This window comes from Dendropsophus ebraccatus, chromosome 3 (assembly GCF_027789765.1).
Source record: "Dendropsophus ebraccatus isolate aDenEbr1 chromosome 3, aDenEbr1.pat, whole genome shotgun sequence".
In the NCBI taxonomy this organism is placed as follows: Eukaryota; Metazoa; Chordata; class Amphibia; order Anura; family Hylidae; genus Dendropsophus; species Dendropsophus ebraccatus.
This window is the reverse complement of record NC_091456.1, coordinates 193,750,517-193,772,079: the sequence shown is the minus strand read 5'-3', so window position 1 is coordinate 193,772,079 and position 21,563 is coordinate 193,750,517. Positions and strand designations below refer to the sequence as shown.

Sequence of the window (21,563 nt, the reverse complement as noted above, 5' to 3'; positions counted from 1 at the left end):
TACCCATACAGGATTCTAACTAAGACTGAACTTTGAGGGTATGGGGAACTGGCAGAGGGCCAGGGCCCAGAGCTGTCTAGCTTGCGTCCGTCCTCTACAATGTCTAACACGAAAGACCCATGCACTTCTTCTACCCATGTGACTTCCTTCCTCAGTGTAATTAATGTGCGCTGTGAGTGGGTGAAGAGTGCAATAGAAGAAGTAAAGAGAGAGATGATTGGAGAGCAGAAGAACAGATTCCTGTTGGTTTGCAGACCCATGTGACACACAAATGAACAATAACCCTTTACACTCTTCAGCTGTGCAGCATCTGAATATACACATCTAACATAGTGACATCTAGTGGCTAACTCTATCACTACTTTCATCACCAAACAAGTACAATAAATACAGGCTTTTACGAAGGGTCACAGAAAGAAAAAAAAAAAACGAAGGGTGTATATAGTAGTAACACCCGTGGTAGGACACCATACAGTGATACTGAGGAAATGGAAGTCAACCTCCCCCCTATTTTTGGTCTAAGTTCTATTTATTAACCAGTATTTGATGGGCAAACATTTGTTAGAAATCCAGAAAGTAATAAAACAAAAGCAAACAACAACTGCACTGTCGGACAATTTTCCAAAATTAGCACAGGTTCGATATCACAAAAAAAAGGCTGCAAAATATTTGATAAAATATTTTTAAAAAAAATATAAATTAACAAAAAACAAACAAAAAAAAACATGCAATTTCAACACTTTCCTTTTTTTTTTTTTTCTTTGTGACACATTCCCTTTAACTGCTCAGGCTCGGTTACAATCCTCCTTAAGGCTGGGTTCACACTATGTATATTTCAGGCTGTATTTGGTCCTCATGTCAGGTCCTCATAGCAACCAAAACCAGGAGTGGATTGAAAACCCAGAAAGGATCTGTTCACACAATGTTGAAATTGAGTGGATGGCCGCCATATAACGGTAAATAACTTCCATTATTTCAATATAACAGCCGTTGTTTTAAAATAACAGCAAATATTTGCCATTAAATGGCGGCCATCCACTCAATTACAACATTATGTGAACAGAGCCTTTCTGTGTTTTCAATCCACTCCTTGTTTTGGTTGCTATACAGCCTCACAAATACAGCCTCAAATATACGTAGTGTGAACCCAGCCCAATGGTGCGTTCACACCCACAGGATCTGCAGCTGATTTTCTGCTGCGGATCCGCAGCAGATCTGCAGCAGATTTCATTTAAATAACTGAACACAGCATCAAATCTGCACCATCAAATCTGCTGCAGATCCTGTAGGTGTGAACGCACCCTAAATAGCCCCCTAACTAGGGCCCAGGAAATCAGTAACATGAATGCTAATAAATAAACATTAAAACAAAGAAAAAGAGAGAAATAAAGCAGAAAAAATAGGGAAAAAAAAACAAAGAAAGCAGATGCAACTTTTTAAATCTGCCTGTTTTGAGTGCCTGGTGCGGGTCTACGTCTGGTCAGTACCAGGTGAATTTGCACAATTTTCCGTGAATGTTCTATTCACAAATTTTCTTAAATTGGTCCAATTTGGCTGGGAAAAAACAGATGAATACTTTGTAGAAAAATTGCAATTGTTTTAGACTCAATAGTGAATGTCCCCTATTGTCTCTACCCAAACCTGTCCCTTATGTGGCCTAGGACCAAACGCTCAATCGACTTTCACAAAATGTGTGATCTCTTTTCCTTATCTCCCCCTCCCCTTCACTTGGTGGGGGGGTCCTGATTCTAAGGAATGACACATGAGTCTTTTGCCCTCATTTATGTATAACAGTGATGTTTAAACCAGGATTTTGCTGGACATGCTTTGATTTTAATACATCTTACTTGCAATACTGTTCTCTTGTTTATCCTCTGCATTTACCCCCCCCCCCCCTTCCTCTTTTAATTTTTTTGATTTTCGTATACCCAAATTCTCTCAATAAAAGCTTTACTATAGAATTAACGTAATGTATCAGTACATGGAGCGATAATCGGGCGAAATAGGCTCCATGTGATAGAGACAACGATCGTCGGCTGATCCTGTCAAATGGTCCGACACCAAAATCATCGGCCGCCGACTGCGCATCGCTACGTGTAAACTGTTTTACGTTACCTCTCCACGATCCCGGTCTTCTCCTGCCATCTGCGAGTTTCCTGCAGCTGCGGCCATAGTCGCAGATCGGTCTCTGAGCCAATCACGGTCTCGCTCAGCCAATCACTGGCTGCAGTGGTCCCACTCAGTGATTGGCTGAGCGGCCTCAAAAGCAACATCAAAAATAGAGAAAAGGAGGCCGCTTTTGCAATTCAAAATAACGTCCGTTTTTTGCCGCCGCACTGCAATGGCAATGCACTGAAGTCAATGGAAAGATAGACGTCCAATGCACACAATGTATTGAATAACAAACATTATCACAGCGGACGTCAAAATAATAATCAGGAGAATTATTTTTGGACGTCTTTTATTAGTTGTTCACACACAGTTTTTCTTTACCCACCGTTCTTTATCAGTTTTTACTATTAAATTTAATGGACTTTTCAATTAAGCCGCATCCCAAGGGCAATTAGTAACCAAACTAGAATATTGTACCAACAGCTGTCACTTATGCACTAAGGGGAGGCCAGGCTGCTAAATGACGTCCGTTATTTTAGACTCAAAATGACAGACGTCATTTTAAACAGAGCTGAAAAAACATTGTGTGAACATAGTCAGAGACTGCTCTGAAGCTGCATCCACGGCTCCGGGAAGCAAGCAAAGAGCAGGAGGAGACCGGGAGCGTGGAGAGGTAATGTATACAGTTTAGGGAAAGGGCTGCACAGACATCGCCAACAATGTCTGTGCTGCACTTGCCAAACAATTATTGAGCGGTGTAATAGGCTCAGTAAGGCTAGGTTCACATGACAATATTGCTATCTTTTTAATATATCCGTTCTATAAAAAATAAAAAAATAAATGGTAAAAACAGATGCTGTTATATTCTAAACGTTTTGACATAGAAAAATGTGGTTGACTTTCTGATATGTTTTATACCTCAAACCCTCCACCATATTTGTAGCCGTCTTTGGACCCGATCTGTGTTATCAGTATCTTTCTGTAGTTGAGGTCTCCAGACCTGGACACAGTATAATACATGCGGTATTTCAATGTACTATAATAATATAATGATCATCCACATAAGCTCCTCCCCTTAAAGAGCCCATACACCTTCAATAACTGCCAGACAAATGATCAGCAGGAATAAGCTGCAGTCCGACTGCTTTGGCTCCGGCTTATCATTTTAATCATAAAAGTGTGTTAGTTATATGATGTGCAACAATTCACATGCAACAAAGAAACAATTTCCTAACTGGGGGCTGGGTAACGGAGTTTTCCTTGCGTGGATTGCTAGATGTGTAGTAAGTCTTGATTTTTTAGAAAAACACGTCCCACATTGTGAACATGAAAATGGCTTCTCCCCTGTGTGAGTTTTCTGATGGTCATCAAGAGTTGATTTAATGGCAAAACATTTCCCACATTCTGAACATGAATATGGCTTCTCTCCTGTGTGAGTTCTCCGATGTCTAACCAAAGTAGATTTAAGGCTAAAACACTTTCCACATTCTGAACATGAAAATGGCTTCTCCCCCGTATGAGTTTTCTGATGTTCAGCAAGACTTGATTTTGCAGTAAAACATTTCCCACATTCTAAGCATGAGAATGGCCTCTCCCCTGTGTGAGTTCTCTGATGATTAATTAGAGCTGATTTGACGATAAAACATTTCCCACATTCTGAGCATGAAAATGGCCTCACCCCTGTATGAATCCTTTGATGTTGAATAACTTTGGACTTTTGATTAAAACATTTCCCACATTCTGAACATGAAAATGGATTCTCCCCTGTGTGAATTCTCTGATGTTTAATAAGTTCTGATTTCTGAATATAACTTTTCTCACATTCAGAGCATGGAAATGGCTTCTCTGCTATGTGAGTTTTTTTATGCTTAATCAGACTTGATTTCAATGAAAAGAATTTCCCACACTCTGAGCATGAAAATTCTTTTTCCACTGCGTGAGTTTTTTGATGTTTGATAAGACTTGCGTTCATAGGAAAACATTTTCCGCATTGTGAACATAAAAATGGCTTCTCCCCTGTGTGAATTCTCTGGTGTCCAACAAGACGCATTTTCCGATCAAAAGTCTTTCCACATTCTTGGCATGAAAATGACTTTGCTACTTTGTGAACTCTTTGATGTTCAGCCAGGAGTGATTTCACAGGAAAACCTTTCCCACATTCTGGGCAAGGAAATGGTTTTTCTCTTATGTGAGTTGCCTCATGTCTCACAAGATGTGATTTCTTATTGAAACATTTCCCACATTCTGAACATGAAAATTGCTTATTTCCTATATGAGGCCTTTTGGGCTCAACATCCCTTCTGTAACTTTCATTCTGTATAACAGTCTGTGATGGATCAGTAGCCAGGACTTGTATAACAGGATGAGATGGCAGATCTTTGCTGTGAGGGTCTGGGGGTATATCTGGGGGAATAGAAGGTTCTTCATATGTATCTTGTGTGATCTGAACATCTGCTGTAATATCTGGAGATATCTGATGTCCCTCTGATCTCCGGGGACACTCAGCTGCCAAGAAGAAAAAAATAATCAGTCTTATATCACTAATGTTTTTGGCAGAAAAGATGGTAAAAAAATTCATGACTAGGTTTAGCCAAGTAATGAGCAACCAGCAAAATCAACAGCCACGACACGCATGGTGCTAAATGGGTGTGAGTGGGTTTAAAGGGGCTATCCAGTGCTACAAAAACATGGCCGCTTTTCCCCCTCTCTTGTCTCCAGTTCAGGTGTGGTTTGCAATTAAGCTCCATTTACTTCAATGGAACTGAGTTTGAACACCTGATCCAGGAGACCGCTCTCTAGGTGGCTTGCAAACAGTCCCGCCAGCCCAAGCTGGAGTCCGAAGCCACCACATCACAACTGCACCTGAAGGGACTAACACCCCCAGTTACTGAAACATCACACCAGGAGGGTAAGGTACTGGCTCACTACATTTTCCAGACGGATGTGAAACGACATCTCCCAGCATGCACTGAATCTCAGAGCCGACTGCCAAGTATCTGTCTCATCTTGTAGTATCTGTCCTGGCTCAATGTGCTCCTGCTTTACACTGTAAACATAAGATCTATCTATCTACATAGATTAGAGAAAGGGATAAAACTAATGTGTTTCCTTTCCCCCATAATGCTCAGGAGGCTGTCACTGTTCTGTTTTTTCCCTGACCTTGGCCAGGTGCTTACTGATTGGTGTGATATCAGTGGTGGGGAGGGGTTACAGGTGAGGTTTACAGCTTGCCTGGTGGTAACAGAAGAGACAAATCATGTGACTTTGGTCTCAGAAGGGAGGGGGAGGACAGAGGATTGGAGACCAGGAAGTGGACCAGTTGGATTTTTAACAGAGTCAGGATGTGCTGCAGACAAACAACCAAATTCATGTGCTAGAAACCTACTACACACAGGCTTAGATCATGGGTGGGGATTCAATAGGGTTACATTTTCTTAAGCGGAATACCCCTTTAACTAACTTAAGTTTGGAATCACCAGTGGTGGGACACATAAGGTGAACGCATTTTACCTAGTTGTGACCAGACATTACCAACCCTACCGTGTATCAACTCAGGTCAGTAGGACTACCTTACACTCTAAATTCCCCCTCGACCCCCTCATACGCCATTTATATAACTGGTTTACATTCCAAGGTATTACATTTTTCGCCGTACCCCTAAAACTTACTGCATTTGCGGATGATCTGCTCACGTCCCCAGCTCCACAATCGCAACTGTAGAAGCCATATTGGGTTTCAAAATCAATACTGAAAAAATCTGAAGCTCTACTTCTTACAGGCCTAGCACGCCCGACTTGGATACATGAATTCCCCCTTTAATGGCAGTACCACTCCATCACATAATAGGGAGTTCCTACTTGTTATATTTGTTTAATGCCCTCCCACAGCACCTGCCCCCAAATGATGATGAATGTGCAGTGCTTCCAGTGCCTCTGGGTATATAGGGATAAATGCTATGATAAATGTGCAGTGCTTCCAGTGCCTCTGTGTATATGTAGATGAATGTGCAGTGCTTCCAGTGCCTCTGTGTATATGTAGATGAATGTGCAGTGCTTCCAGTGTCTCTGTGTATATGGAGATAAATGCTATGATGAATGTGCAGTGCTTCCAGTGCCTCTGTGTATATGGGGATAAATGCTATGATGAATGTGCAGTGCTTCCAGTGCCTCTGTGTATATGGAGATAAATGCTATGATGAATGTGCAGTGCTTCCAGTGCCTCTGTGTATATGGGGATAAATGCTATGATGAATGTGCAGTGCTTCCAGTGCCTCTGTGTATATGGGGATAAATGCTATGATGAATGTGCAGTGCTTCCAGTGCCTCTGTGTATATGGAGATAAATGTGCAGTCCTTCCAGTGCCTCTGTGTATATGGGGATAAATGCTATGATGAATACGCAGTGCTTCCAGTGCCTCTGTGTATTTGGAGATACATTCTATGATAAATGTGCAGTGCTTCCAGTGCTGCAGTGTATATGCGGATAATTTATATGATGTATGTGCAGTGCTTCCAGTGCATATGGGGATAAATGCTATGATGGATGTGCAGTGCTTCCAGTGCCTCTGTGTATAAATGCTATGATGAATGTGCAGTGCTTCCAGTGCCGCTGTATATATGGAGATAAATGTGCAGTGCTTCCAGTGCCTCTGTGTATATGGAGATGAATGTGCAGTGCTTCCAGTGCCTCTGTGTATATGGAGATAAATGCTATGATGAATGTGCAGCGCTTCCAGTGCCTCTGTGTATATGGGGATAAATGCTATGATGAATGTGCAGTGCTTCCAGTGCCTCTGTGTATATGGGGATAAATGCTATGATGAATGTGCAGTGCTTCCAGTGCCTCTGTGTATAAATGCTATGATGAATGTGCAGTGCTTCCAGTGCCGCTGTATATATGGAGATAAATGTGCAGTGCTTCCAGTGCCTCTGTGTATATGGAGATGAATGTGCAGTGCTTCCAGTGCCTCTGTGTATATGGAGATAAATGCTTTAATGAGGAGTGAGCTTTTTCTCAGCTGTTCTAAACACATTACTATTATTTTGCTCATAACTATACATTATATATTGTGTTTTTGGTTCTTTATTAAAATATTGTGAAAATTCATAGAAAGAATTATCATGGATTATTGCCTATAACAATGTGACATTTTATTTCACAAATTAATTTATGTGTGAATATATAGCAGAAAGACTAGCAACACAGAACTGTGAGTGTTTTCTGCATTTAGTGGTCACTACTCACCTGGGCGGTTACCTGTAGTGATGTCCTCCTTATACTGCTCATCACTGCTGTCATCTGTCTCTTTTTCTTTTCCCCTCATGTCTGTAGCATTAATATAGCTCAGACATTTCCATGTTGCGATGTCCTCCTTATACTGCTCATCACTGCTCATATTTGTCTCTGTAGCATTCATATACTTCAGATCTTTCCCCGTAGAAATGTCCTCCATATACTGCTCATCACAGCTTACATCTGTCAGCTCTTCTTTTATCATCTTGTCTGTAGCATAAAAACAGTTTAGATCCTTTTCTATAGTGATGTCCTCCTTATACTGCTCATCACCGCTGTCATCTGTCTCTTCTTTTACTAATATGTTTATAGCATCAGTATAGTTCCCATCTTCCCCCTGATTCATAAGATGTGAGAGAAATATTATAAACGTCATCAGACAGGAGGAGAAGTCAGGTGGGATGTACAGATCATAGGGAACATCTCCATCTACCTGATCCTGATCCTGTGGGAGAAGAGGACGGGGACATCTCTCTGGTGCTGTTCTCTTACTGGATCTGACTGGAGGGAACACATACAGAGACTGAATTCATTCTTTCCATCCAGATAATACAGAGAGGAGGTGTGTATATAGTCCTGTCTATTACCTGCTGATGGGAGGGGCTGCTGATCCTCCAGCATCACATCCTTGTACTGATCCTTGTGTCCTTCTACATACTCCCACTCCTCCATGGAGAAATAGACCGCCACGTCCTGACACCTTATAGGAACCTGACACACACAATGATCACACAGTCATCCCCCCCACCCCTCCAGTGGTGTTACTGTATAATGTCCCAGCATTCCCAGCAGCCACAGTCTCACCTCTCCACTCAGCAGCTCCACCATCTTGTTGGTGACTTCTAGGATCTTCTCTTCCTCCATTTCCTCATGTATCAGGGGCCCCGGGATTGGGCTCAGGGTTCTTCCCCATCCTTCACACCCAGGGGCCCCACAGCGCCCACTAGAGGACTTCTTCACTACGGTGTAATCCTGTGTATGGAGAGACACATTACTATCACTCCATCCATTCCCAGAATCCCTCACCTCTCCAGTCCTATCCATCTGTTATTCCATAGATAAGAATGATGTCATGATGACATCACTCCCAGAATCCCTCACCTCGCCAGTCCTATCCATCTGTTATTCCATAGATAAGAATGATGTCATGATGACATCACTCCCAGAATCCCTCACCTCTCCAGTCCTATCCATCTGTTATTCCATAGATAAGAATGATGTCATGATGACATCACTCCCAGAATCCCTCACCTCTCCAGTCCTATCCATCTGTTATTCCATAGATAAGAATGATGTCATGATGACATCACTCCCAGAATCCCTCACCTCCCCAGTCCTATCCATCTGTTATTCCATAGATAAGAATGATGTCATGATGACATCACTCCCAGAATCCCTCACCTCTCCAGTCCTATCCATCTGTTATTCCATAGATAAGAATGATGTCATGATGACATCACTCCCAGAATCCCTCACCTCTCCAGTCCTATCCATCTGTTATTCCATAGATAAGAATGATGTCATGATGACATCACTCCCAGAATCCCTCACCTCTCCAGTCCTATCCATCTGTTATTCCATAGATAAGAATGATGTCATGATGACATCACTCCCAGAATCCCTCACCTCCCTAGTCCTATCCATCTGTTATTCCATAGATAAGAATGATGTCATGATGACATCACTCCCAGAATCCCTCACCTCTCCAGTCCTATCCATCTGTTATTCCATAGATAAGAATGATGTCATGATGACATCACTCCCAGAATCCCTCACCTCCCCAGTAAGCAGGAAGAGTATGTGTAGGGTGAGGGTTATTATCCTCTCGGCCATCTTGTCTCTGTCTCTCTCCATGGTTGATGGGTCGGTCTCTTATACAGAAGATATCAGCAGAGGATCCTGGAGTGTTAGGAGCTGAGAAGAAAAAAAACAAGTCAGTACTAAACACTATATAAAAATACAATTAAAGGTGATAAAATACTAAAATATTTGAGGGGATTTTATAGGAGACATTGGTTGTGTTAAAATGCTATATGTTTCCTCTCTCTTATACTCATCTATATTAGAGAATCTGATGGTTTCCTCGGTTCCTTTCCTGTTATGAGAATATTGGGCTGTTCTGTGTTATGAGGAGTCGCTGCTCCATAGAAGACAATGGTGGAGGTGAATTCCTTCCTTCCCTCGTACAGTCACCAGTGAGCAGCCACTCAGCACAGTGACATTACCCCTCAGCTGCCTCCATAAGCCGAATCTTCACTTTACACAGATTATCATTAATCAGCCGTGTAATAAGCTTCCCCTGTGTATTATACAGCTCAGATAATGGAGGACACAGGGGACTGTATACGGTTTACGGAAACACATCGGGCGACCATCAATGGCTGCTAAAATGTAATAAATAATCTGCAATCTTGGCGTTTTTTACCGCTTTTTGTTCACACCGTTCACCATGCGGGAGCAATATTGTTTTATTTTTATATTTTGGGTAATTACGCACGTTACAACATATAATATGTTAATTAATCTTATTATTTTTATGTGTTTTATTTACAAAATGGAAGGGGGGGTGATATGCTACTGACTGGCTGAGCGGACTTGAAACGTCACATCTCAAGCCGCGTCAGTGACCAGGAAGTGGCCGGGCAGTGCGGACCGGAACATGGCGCTGGAACCGGAGAGGTAAGCGGATGTCATTGCCCTCATCCACCTCCTCCCGGCCATAGGCGAAAAAAACCCCAGCCCGGAGTACCCCTTTAAGTGACCTCAGCTCATCCTTAATTTAGTAGATCATGAAGACTTCAAATTCTCTGAAATACCGTGACCTTACGAACCAGGGTGTAATTCCAATGGAGTGTCCAGAAGGTGCGGACTATATATAGAAGTCAATAAGTACAATTGACTTCTATATATAGTGCGCCCCCTGCTTGACACTCCATTGGAATTTCTTTTGACTGAATACATTTATGGAATACTTTGGGGAGCAAGTGTCCTTGCTCCCCAAAGTATACCATGAATGTATTCAATCAGTACATTTGGTGGGCACCGAGCAGGGAGGGAGAGAGGAGCCTGTGCATCTACCTCCCCCCTCCCTCCCTGCTCGGTGCTGGACATATATACACAGTACTACTACTCCCATCATCTGCTCAAAGTATGAGCAGATGATGTGGGAGTAGTACCAGGGCCATCACCAAACAGACCAACCACCCCCCTCCCCACCGCCGCCGCCACATTCACCACATATGCACTGTAGTACTCCTCCCATCATCTGCTCATAGTATGAGCAGATGATGGGGGAGTAGTACCTGTGCTATCCCCATTGCATCTCTGCGGCCGCCATTGCTACATAGCCGCTCATCACAAGGGCTTCAGCATGCCCCCTCCTCCCAGCTTCCAATTTCTAACTATCCCGGCGCCGGCTGCCGCTCTCTGCTGCCTCATACCTGCTCCCGGTCCGCACTGCATGCCACCCTCCCCCACCCTGCAGGGAGCACAGCGCTCCTGGTGCTTCCTGCCCCAACCGGCATACACTGTTGGTCAGTGCGGATCGGGAGTCGGTATGTGAATGCAGAGAGCGGCGACGGGATAGTTAGAAATTGGAAGCTGGGAGGGGTAGGAGGAGTGGGCATGCTGAAGCCCTTGTGATGAGCGGCTGTGTAGTGTTGGCAGCAGATATGTAATGGGGATAGCACAGGTACTACTTCCCCATCATCTGCTCATAGTATGAGCAGATGATGGGAGTAGTAGTACTGTGCATATATATCCAGCACCAAACAGGGAGGGAGGGGGGAGGTAGATGCACAGGCTCCTCTTTCCCTCCCTGCTCGGTGCCCTCCAAATGCACTGATTGAATACATTTATGGATTACTCTGGGGAGCAGGACACTTGCTCCCCAAAGTATTCCATCAAAAACATACTGTATATTACATTTACATACACAGCAATTGATTCTATAGAGTGTCCAGCAGGGGGCACACTATATATATAGAAGTCAATGGTACTCATTGAATTCTATATACAGTGCGCCCCATGCTGGACACTCCTTAGGAATTACACCCTGGTTTGTGACATCACGGTATTTCAGAGAATTTGAAGTCTCCCTGATCTACTAAATTAAGAGAAATAGCCCTATATGTGCATTTCCCATAATTAATGTACATTAGAAATTTGTATAACTTTCCAGAAGTAATAACATATTAAAAAATAGTTTTGGCCGGAGTTGTCTTTTAAAGGGAACCTGTCACCCCCCGTTAGAGCCCCCTATACTTACCTAATCCCGCCGGGTCCCGCTTCTGGAGGTGGTCGGGTGATGAAGATCTCAGCCGCTGCAGCCCGACGCGCGCGCTGAGAGATGAGTCCAACGCTCATAGAGAATGACAGGAGAGTCTAACGGGGGTCGGGAGCCTGTCACCCCGACACGGGGGGTGACAGGTTCCCTTTAAGGACTAGCCTGCGGGGGCGTACAAGGGTTTAATCATTCTGTCTTATACTGGAATTATCTCTGTTGTCCATAGCAACCAATCACAGCTCAGCTTTCATTTTACTAGAACAATGTGTTAACTGAAAGTTGAGCTGTGATTGGTTGCTATGGGCGACAAGGAGAATCTGACTATAATACAGAGCGATAACTCTCCTCCTAATGTTCCCTATAACAGTGACCGAAACTATTACTGATCACAAGACTGTTCTCATATGTGACTCCACACTCATCTGTATATATATATATATACTGTACCTCCACCTGCAGAGCTGTACAGGAGCCGTGTGCTTCCCCTGTGCTTCCAGGACCTGCCATGATGTCACAGTCATGTGATCAGTCACATGGAGGAGGAGGAGTCACATGATCAGGGGCTGCTGCTCAGTGTGTGCAGGACTCTGCTGTGTATGTGTGTGTTATATATGCCTGCAGCAGAGCCCTGTGTGTAATGTACATGTAGCTGAGCTGTATATGTGTGTAATGTACATGTAGCTGAGCTGTATATGTGTGTAATGTACATGTAGCTGAGCTGTATATGTGTGTAATGTACATGTAGCTGAGCTGTATATGTGTAATGTACATGTAGCTGAGCTGTATGTGTGTAATGTACATGTAGCTGAGCTGTATGTGTGTAATGTACATGTAGCTGAGCTGTATGTGTGTAATGTACGTGTAGCTGAGCTGTATGTGTGTAATGTACATGTAGCTGAGCTGTATATGTGTAATGTACATGTAGCTGAGCTGTATATGTGTGTAATGTACATGTAGCTGAGCTGTATATGTGTGTAATGTACATGTAGCTGAGCTGTATATGTGTAATGTACATGTAGCTGAGCTGTATGTGTGTAATGTACATGTAGCTGAGCTGTATATGTGTGTAATGTACATGTAGCTGAGCTGTATGTGTGTAATGTACATGTAGCTGAGCTGTATATGTGTGTAATGTACATGTAGCTGAGCTGTATATGTGTAATGTACATGTAGCTGAGCTGTATGTGTGTAATGTACATGTAGCTGAGCTGTATATATGTAATGTACATGTAGCTGAGCTGTATATGTGTAATGTACATGTAGCTGAGCTGTATATGTGTAATGTACATGTAGCTGAGCTGTATATATGTAATGTACATGTAGCTGAGCTGTATATGTGTGTAATGTACATGTAGCTGAGCTGTATATGTGTAATGTACATGTAGCTGAGCTGTATATGTGTGTAATGTACATGTAGCTGAGCTGTATGTGTGTAATGTACATGTAGCTGAGCTGTATATGTGTAATGTACATGTAGCTGAGCTGTATGTGTGTAATGTACATGTAGCTGAGCTGTATATGTGTAATGTACATGTAGCTGAGCTGTATGTGTAATGTACATGTAGCTGAGCTGTATATGTGTGTAATGTACATGTAGCTGAGCTGTATGTGTGTAATGTACATGTAGCTGAGCTGTATGTGTGTAATGTACATGTAGCTGAGCTGTATATATGTGTAATGTACATGTAGCTGAGCTGTATGTGTGTAATGTACATGTAGCTGAGCTGTATATGTGTAATGTACATGTAGCTGAGCTGTATATGTGTAATGTACATGTAGCTGAGCTGTATATGTGTAATGTACATGTAGCTGAGCTGTATATGTGTGTAATGTACATGTAGCTGAGCTGTATGTGTTCACGACTCCCAGAGCTGTTGCTGTTGGAGAGCATGATCATCCTCTCCAGCAGCCACAGCCCGCACAGCTCTGGGAGTCGGGTCATGACATCACTATGTTATCCAGGAAGTGAAGCCTTGATGCAGTAATAAGTGCAGGGAAAAAAGCTCTTTATAAGCATTTCCCGTAATAAGTGTATATTGGTGATTTGTATAATTTTTGGGGGGCAATACAATACTTTAATAAGAATATCACCAGACTCCTTTAAGAAATAACAGAGTCCTTAGTGTTGGGTTGTTCACCAAAATGTTTTTGTTTTTTTTTCAACTGGTGCCAGAGATTTGTAATTTACTTCTTTCTCTATCTATCTATCTATCTATCTATCTATCTATCTATCGCAAATCTCCCAGTACTTATCAGCTGCTGTATGTCCTGCATGAAGTATTCCAGTATTCTTTCCAGTCTGGAGAGCAGGAGAGGTTTTTTATGGGAATTTGCTGCTGCTCTGGACAGTTCCTGACATGGACAGAGGTGGCAGCAGAGAGCACTGTGTCAGACTGGAGAGAATACACCACTCCCTGCAGGACATACAGCAGCTGATAAGTACTGGAAGGCTGGAGATGTTTTAATAAAAGTAAATTACAAATCTTTGGCACTTTCTGGCACTAGTTGATTTGAAAGAAAAAAAAAAGGATAAGTCATTTCACCTCTGTGACAAATCCCTCCATCTTATGTAAAGGACAGGAAACTAATGACGAGATTGTGTCAAGGTGCCACAGAGTCCCAGGAGGGGAGGTGTGCTATGACGTATGTGTGGTGGGTCTGCTCAATTCTTAGAGATTTCGGGACGTTGTTACTAGACACCTCTCTCATCATTTCAGGCATCAAGTTGCAGGACAACCCTGCGGTCCTCTCACCACTCCAAACACACACAAAAAAGTCTTTTTACTGGTAGCGGCTCACACAGTTGTGGTGTGAGCCCCCGGTGATGATGTTATTATGTCCGTCGGTCACTTGCTAGGTGGTCAGGTGTGACTCTACTTCGGTGGTGGTTGGCCGAGAAACAGTCAGACATTGAAGTGTTATATCATGACGCCAGTGCCGGTTGGGCACACAGGTGTGATGGCACACCTGCTACAGGACACCTTGGGTTAGTGGAATCACGGGTGACCTGAGTGGTGTTATGACCCTCCCGGACTATCGAATCTGCCACCCACAGAAAGGGAAAGTGTCCCAAGGTTATGGTGTGTGCTGTGTCGGTGTAAGGCGAAAGATCACAGAGTCTCTTTATCATAAATAAGGTTGTTTTTACTGAAGAGTAGGTGCTTGCAGCAGGATACACAATTAGGACGTTTATCTTGATAAAGCACTGGATAATACACTTGATAGGCAAATACGTGACAATACAACAACTGGATCTGCGACAGGAATGCGGTGTAGAGTACAGTCATGCTGACTGGGTAGCTGGTTGAGTGATACAGAGAAGCAGAGTAGCAGAGAGGAGGATGTCGTGAGAGTCTCAACCCAAGTAGTACTGTGCTCTGCCAGAATGTTGGATGAGGTAGAAGAATACTTAGAAGAGAACACCTGTGCCTGTGTACTGACCTTTGATTAGTCTTCACACCACCTTATGCCCACAAGATTTGGCCGAACCGTTCTAAAGGGTGACACAGGCCCCAGACCTTGTTACCTGGGATGAGTGGAATGCTGAGGGTTCCCTGCTGACAAACGCGCTGCGAGATAGAGTTCCTAGGCTTACTGCAACTTTGCTCTATCTGGATCAGTTCCTAGCTCTGTGGCTTTTGTGGATACTGTCCTGCTCTGTTATTCTTCTAGTCCACAGCGTGGGTTGAGGTTGTCTCTGATTTGTCCTCTCCTAAAAGGGGTTTAACAGTACATAGTGCTGTGTCTGATAAGAAAACTGTTAGCTGTGTCCTGTCTTGCTTCCTACCCATACAGGGTTCTGACTAAGACTGAACTTTGAGGGTATGGGGACCTGGCAGAGGGCCAGGGCCCAGTTAGGACCACTGTAGAGAGCTAATAGCAAAATTGGACGGTTGGGATCCTGTTTGGTGAGGCGTGCACTCTACTACTACTCTATTGTATCCAGCCGGTGCTGTTCTACTACAATTTGTTGTATACACTGTAGAGAGCTGTCTAGCTTGCGTCCTTCCTCTACAATGTCCAACACGAAAGACCCATGCACTTCCTCTACCCATGTGACTTCCTTCCTCAGCATAACTAACGTGTGCTGTGAGTGGGTGAAGAGTGCAATAGAAGAGGTAAAGAGAGTGGTGATGGGAGAGAAGAAGAACAGATTCCTGTTAGTTTGCAGAACCATGTGACACACAAATAAACAATATGAATATACACATCTAACATAGCAACATCTAGCGGCGAAACTCTATCACGACTTCCATCACCACAGGCTTTTACGTAGGGTGTATATAGTAGTAACACCCGTGGTAGGAAACCACACAGTGATGTACGAGGAAATGGAAGTCAAGTCCCCCCCCCCCCCCCCCCAATCACTAGCTGCAGTGGTTCCGGTCAGTGATTTGCGGCCTCAGAGGCTATGTTCACACAACGTCAAAAATAGAGAAAAGGCAGCCGCTTTTGCAATTTAAAATAACGTCTGTTTTTTGTCGCGATTTAACTCACTGCAATGGCAATGCATTGAAGTCAATGGAAAGACAGACGTCCAATGCACACAATGTATTGAATAACAAACGTTATCACCGCGGATATCAAAATAATGTTCACGTTTATTATTTTTGGACGTCTTTTATTAGTTGTTCACACGCTGTTTTTCTTTAGTCAACGTTCTTTCTCCGTTTTTACTATTAAATTCAATGGAGTTTTCAATTAAGCTGCAACCAAAGTCCAATTAGTAACCCCAAACTAGAATAATGTACCAAAAGCAGTCACTGCACTAATGCCAGACAGCTAACTGATGTCCGTTATTTTAGATTCACAATGACGGACGTCATTTTAAACGGAGCTGAAAAAACCTTGTGTGAACATAGCCAGAGACTGCTCTAAACTAGAGGGAAGGAGGAGAGCATGGAGAGGTAATGTATACAGTTTAGGGCAAGGGCTGCACAGACATCGCCAACGATGCCTGTGCTGCACTTGCTAAACGATTATTGAGCGGTGTAATAGGCTCAGTAAGGCTAGGTTCACATCATGATTTTGCTATCTGTTTAATGTATCCGTTCTATGAAAAATAATGGGTGGAAAAAAGGGACGCTGTTGCATTCCATACGTTTTGATCCATTTCCATTGCCTTACATTATAGAAAAACGGGGTTGACTGTCTGATATGGTTTATGCCTGACACCCTCCACCATTTTTGTATTTGTCTTTGGACCCGTTCTATGTTATCAGTATGCTTCTGTAGGTGAGGTCTCCAGACCTGGACACGGTATAATACATGCGGTATTTCAATGTACTATAATAATAAAATGACTATCCACATAAGCTCCTCCCCTTAAAGAGCCCATACACCTTCAATAACTGCCAGACAAATGATCAGCAGGAATAAGCTGCAGTCCGACTGCTTTGGCTCCGGCTTATCCCTTTAGTCATAAAAGTGTGTTAGTTATATGATGTGCAACAATTCACATGCAACAAAGAAACAATTTCCTAATGGGGGGCTGGCTAACGGCGTTTTCCTTGCGTGGATTGCTAGATGTGTAGTAAGTCTTGATTTTTTAGAAAAACACGTCCCACATTGTGAACATGAAAATGGCTTTTCCCCGGTGTGAGTTTTCTGATGGTCATCAAGAGTTGATTTAATGGCAAAACATTTCCCACATTCTGAACATGAATATGGCTTCTCTCCTGTGTGAGTTCTCTGATGTCTAACCAAAGCAGATTTAAGGCTAAAACACTTCCCACATTCTGAACATGAAAATGGCTTCTCCCCCGTATGAGTTTTCTGATGTTCAGCAAGACTTGATTTTGTAGTAAAACATTTCCCACACTCTAAGCATGAGAATGGCCTCTCCCCTGTGTGAGTTCTTTGATGATTAATTAGAGCTGATTTGACAATAAAACATTTCCCACATTCTGAGCATGAAAATGGCCTCACCCCTGTATGAATCCTTTGATGTTGAATAACTTTGGACTTTTGATTAAAACATTTCCCACATTCTAAGCATGAAAATGGATTCTCCCCTGTGTGAATTCTTTGATGTTTAATAAGTTGTGATTTCTGAATATAACTTTTCTCACATTCAGAGCACGGAAATGGCTTCTCCGCTATGTGAGTTTTTTGATGTTTAATCAGACTTGATTTCAATGTAAAGCATTTTCCGCATTGTGAACATGAAAACGGCTTCTCCCCTGTGTGAATTCTCTGGTGTCCAACAAGACGCGTTTTCCGATCAAAAGTCTTTCCACATTCTTGGCATGGAAATTCTGCTGTGTGAACTCTTTGATGTTCAACCAGGAGTGATTTTACAGGAAAACCTTTCCCACATTCTGGGCAAGGAAATGGTTTTTCTCTTTTGTGAGTTGCCTCATGTCTCACAAGATGTGATTTCTTATTGAAACATTTCCCACATTCTGAACATGAAAATTGCTTATTTCCTATATGAGGCCTTTTGGGCTCAAAATCCCTTCTGTAACTTTCATTCTGTATAACAGTCTGTGATGGATCAGTAGCCAGGACTTGTATAACAGGATGAGATGGCAGATCTTTGCTGTGAGGGGCTGGGGGTATATCTGGGGGAATAGAAGGTTCTTCATATGTATCCTGTGTGATCTGACCATCTGCTGTAATATCTGGAGATATCTGATGTCCCTCTGATCTCCGGGGACACTCAGCTGCCAAGAAGAAAAAAATAATCACAATCTTATATCACTAATGTTTTTTGCAGAAAAGATGGAAAGATGGTAAAAAAAATTCATGACTAGGTTTAGCCAAGTAATGAGCAACCAACAAAATCAACAGCCAGGACACGCATGGTGCTAAATGGGTGTAAGTGGGTTTAAAGGGGCTATCCAGTGCTACAAAAACATGGCCACTTTTCCCCCTCTATTGTCTTCAGATCAGGTGTGGTTTGCAATTAGGCTCCATTTACTTCAATGGAACGGAGTTTGAACACCTGATCCAGGAGACCGCTCTCTAGGTGGCTTGCAAACAGTCCCGCCAGCCCGTGCTGGAGTCCAAAGCCACCACATCACAACTGCACAACTGAAACATCACACCAGGAGGGTAAGGTACTGGCTCACTACATTTTCCAGACGGATGTGAAACGACATCTCCCAGCATGCATTGAATCTCAGAGCCGAATGCCAAGTATCTGTCTCATCTTGTAGTATCTGTCCTGGCTCAATGTGCTCCTGCTTTAGGCTATGTTCACACTACGCAACAACAGCCGTACTTTTCGCGCGGTGGAACAATGCCTTAGATTCAATGGGATACCGGCCGGAGCATATACACATCGTATGCGCTCCGGCCGCGATCCTGTACGGGGCCGCAAATAACTGACATGTCAGTTTTCTGGGGCCGGAATTCAGTGAATCCCAGTGTATCCCAGTTTTCCAGGCGGTCCTTAGGCTGTATCCACCCGCTGCATGAAGCCTGCAGACAGCGGGAATCAGACGCCGAGAGTCCTGGTTCATACGAACCAGAAAACCGGCGGGTTCCCTCATCTCTATTCAGTGGTGGGGAGGGGTTACAGGTGAGGTTTACAGCTTAATCTTCCAGACCTTAAATGATATAACTCCGCTGCCAACATGAAGGTCGTACAGGATTGGTTCCAGGACACGTCTAGATACTCCACGATACCACTAGAAATGTATCTAATAGGAAATCTCTCGCCTCAAGCCCTACTCCATTCTCCTTATTCTTCCCTCTCTGAAGGGAGATATGGAGATAAATGCTGTGATTAATGTGCAGTGCTTCCAGTGCCTCTGTGTATATGGGGATAAATGCTATGATGAATGTGCAGTGCTTTCAGTGCCTCTGTGTATATGGGGATAAATGCTATGATGAATGTGCAGTGCTTCCAGTGCCTCTGTGTATATGGGGATAAATGCTATGATGAATGTGCAGTGCTTCCAGTGCCTCTGTGTATATGGAGATAAATGTGCAGTGCTTCCAGTGCCTCTGTGTATATGGAGATAAATGCTATGATGAATGTGCAGCGCTTCCAGTGCCGCTGTGTATATGGGGATACATGCTATGATGAGAAATGAGCTTTTTCTCAGCTGTTCTTAACACATTGCTATTATTTTGCACATAACTATGCATATGTATTGTGTTTTTGGCTCTTCATTAAAATATTGTGAAAATTCAGAGAATGAATTTTATGTATGAATACATAGCAGAAAGACTAGCAACACAGAACTGTGAGTGTTTTCTGCATTTAGTGGTCACTACTCACCTGGGCGGTTACCTGTAGTGATGTCCTCCTTATACTGCTCATCACAGCTGTCATCTGTCTCTTTTTCTTTTCCCCAATCGTCTATAGCATTCATATAGCTCAGATATTTCCATGTTGCGATGTCCTCCTTATACTGCTCATCACTGCTCATATCGGTCTCTGTAGCATTCATATACTTCAGATCTTTCCCCGTAGAAATGTCCTCCATATACTGCTCACCACAGCTCACATCTGTCAGCTCTTCTTTTATCATCTTGTCTGTAGCATAAAAACAGTTTGGATCCTTTTCTGTGGTGATGTCCTCCTTATACTGCTCATCACCGCTGTCATCTGTCTCTTCTTTTACTATTATGTTTATAACATCAGTATAGTTCCCATCTTCCCCCTGATTCATAAGATGTGAGAGAAATATTGTAAAAGTCATCAGACAGGAGGAGAAGTCAGGTGGGATGTACAGATCATAGGGAACATCTCCATCTACCTGATCCTGATCCTGTGGGAGAAGAGGACGGGGACATCTCTCTGGTGCTGTTCTCTTACTGGATCTGACTGGAGGGAACACATACAGAGACTGAATTCATTCTTTCCATCCAGATAATACAGAGAGGAGGTGTGTATATAGTCCTGTCTATTACCTGCTGATGGGAGGGGCTGCTGATCCTCCAGCATCACATCCTTGTACTGATCCTTGTGTCCTTCTACATACTCCCACTCCTCCATGGAGAAATAGACCGCCACGTCCTGACACCTTATAGGAACCTGACACACACAATGATCACACAGTCATCCCCCCCACCCCTCCAGTGGTGTTACTGTATAATGTCCCAGCAGCCACAGTCTCACCTCTCCACTCAGCAGCTCCACCATCTTGTTGGTGACTTCTAGGATCTTCTCTTCCTCCATTTCCTCATGTATCAGGGGCCCCGGGATTGGGCTCAGGGTTCTTCCCCATCCTTCACACCCAGGGGCCCCACAGCGCCCACTAGAGGACTTCTTCACTACTGTGTAATCCTGTGTATGGAGAGACACATTACTATCACTCCATCCATTCCCAGAATCCCTCACCTCCAGTCCTATCCATCTGTTATTCCATAGATAAGAATGATGTCATGATGACATCATTCCCAGAATCCCTCACCTCTCCAGTCCTATCCATCTGTTATTCCATAGATAAGAATGATGTCATGATGACATCACTCCCAGAATCCCTCACCTCTCCAGTCCTATCCATCTGTTATTCCATAGATAAGAATGATGTCATGATGACATCACTCCCAGAATCCCTCACCTCTCCAGTCCTATCCATCTGTTATTCCATAGATAAGAATGAGGTCATGATGACATCACTCCCAGAATCCCTCACCTCTCCAGTCCTATCCATCTGTTATTCCATAGATAAGAATGATGTCATGATGACATCACTCCCAGAATCCCTCACCTCCCCAGTAAGCAGGAAGAGTATGTGTAGGGTGAGGGTTATTATCCTCTCGGCCATCTTGTCTCTGTCTCTCTCCATGGTTGATGGGTCGGTCTCTTATATAGAAGATATCAGCAGAGGATCCTGGAGGGGAGAGGAGGAGACAATGTGACATCACATGAGGTTCTCAGTTCACCTTTTGTGGAGACAAAAAGTAGCAAACTTTG

General features: G+C 43.3%; 2 protein-coding genes across 2 annotated transcripts in view; both read right to left on the bottom strand.

The window, feature by feature from the left end:
* The window catches only part of LOC138786645 (zinc finger protein 271-like), a 125,795-nt gene that overhangs the window by 35,330 nt on the left and 68,902 nt on the right, over window positions 1-21,563 (bottom strand). The gene's annotated exons all lie outside the window — the stretch shown is intronic.
* On the bottom strand, window positions 1,304-20,313 carry LOC138787606 (zinc finger protein 665-like). Its single transcript, XM_069964947.1, has 3 exons — window positions 19,920-20,313; window positions 17,213-18,354; window positions 1,304-4,141 (listed from the first exon to the last, which is right to left on the bottom strand). Exons 1-3 carry the CDS (start codon window positions 20,311-20,313, stop codon window positions 3,299-3,301), a joined length of 2,379 nt encoding a protein of 792 aa, XP_069821048.1. The 3' UTR covers window positions 1,304-3,298.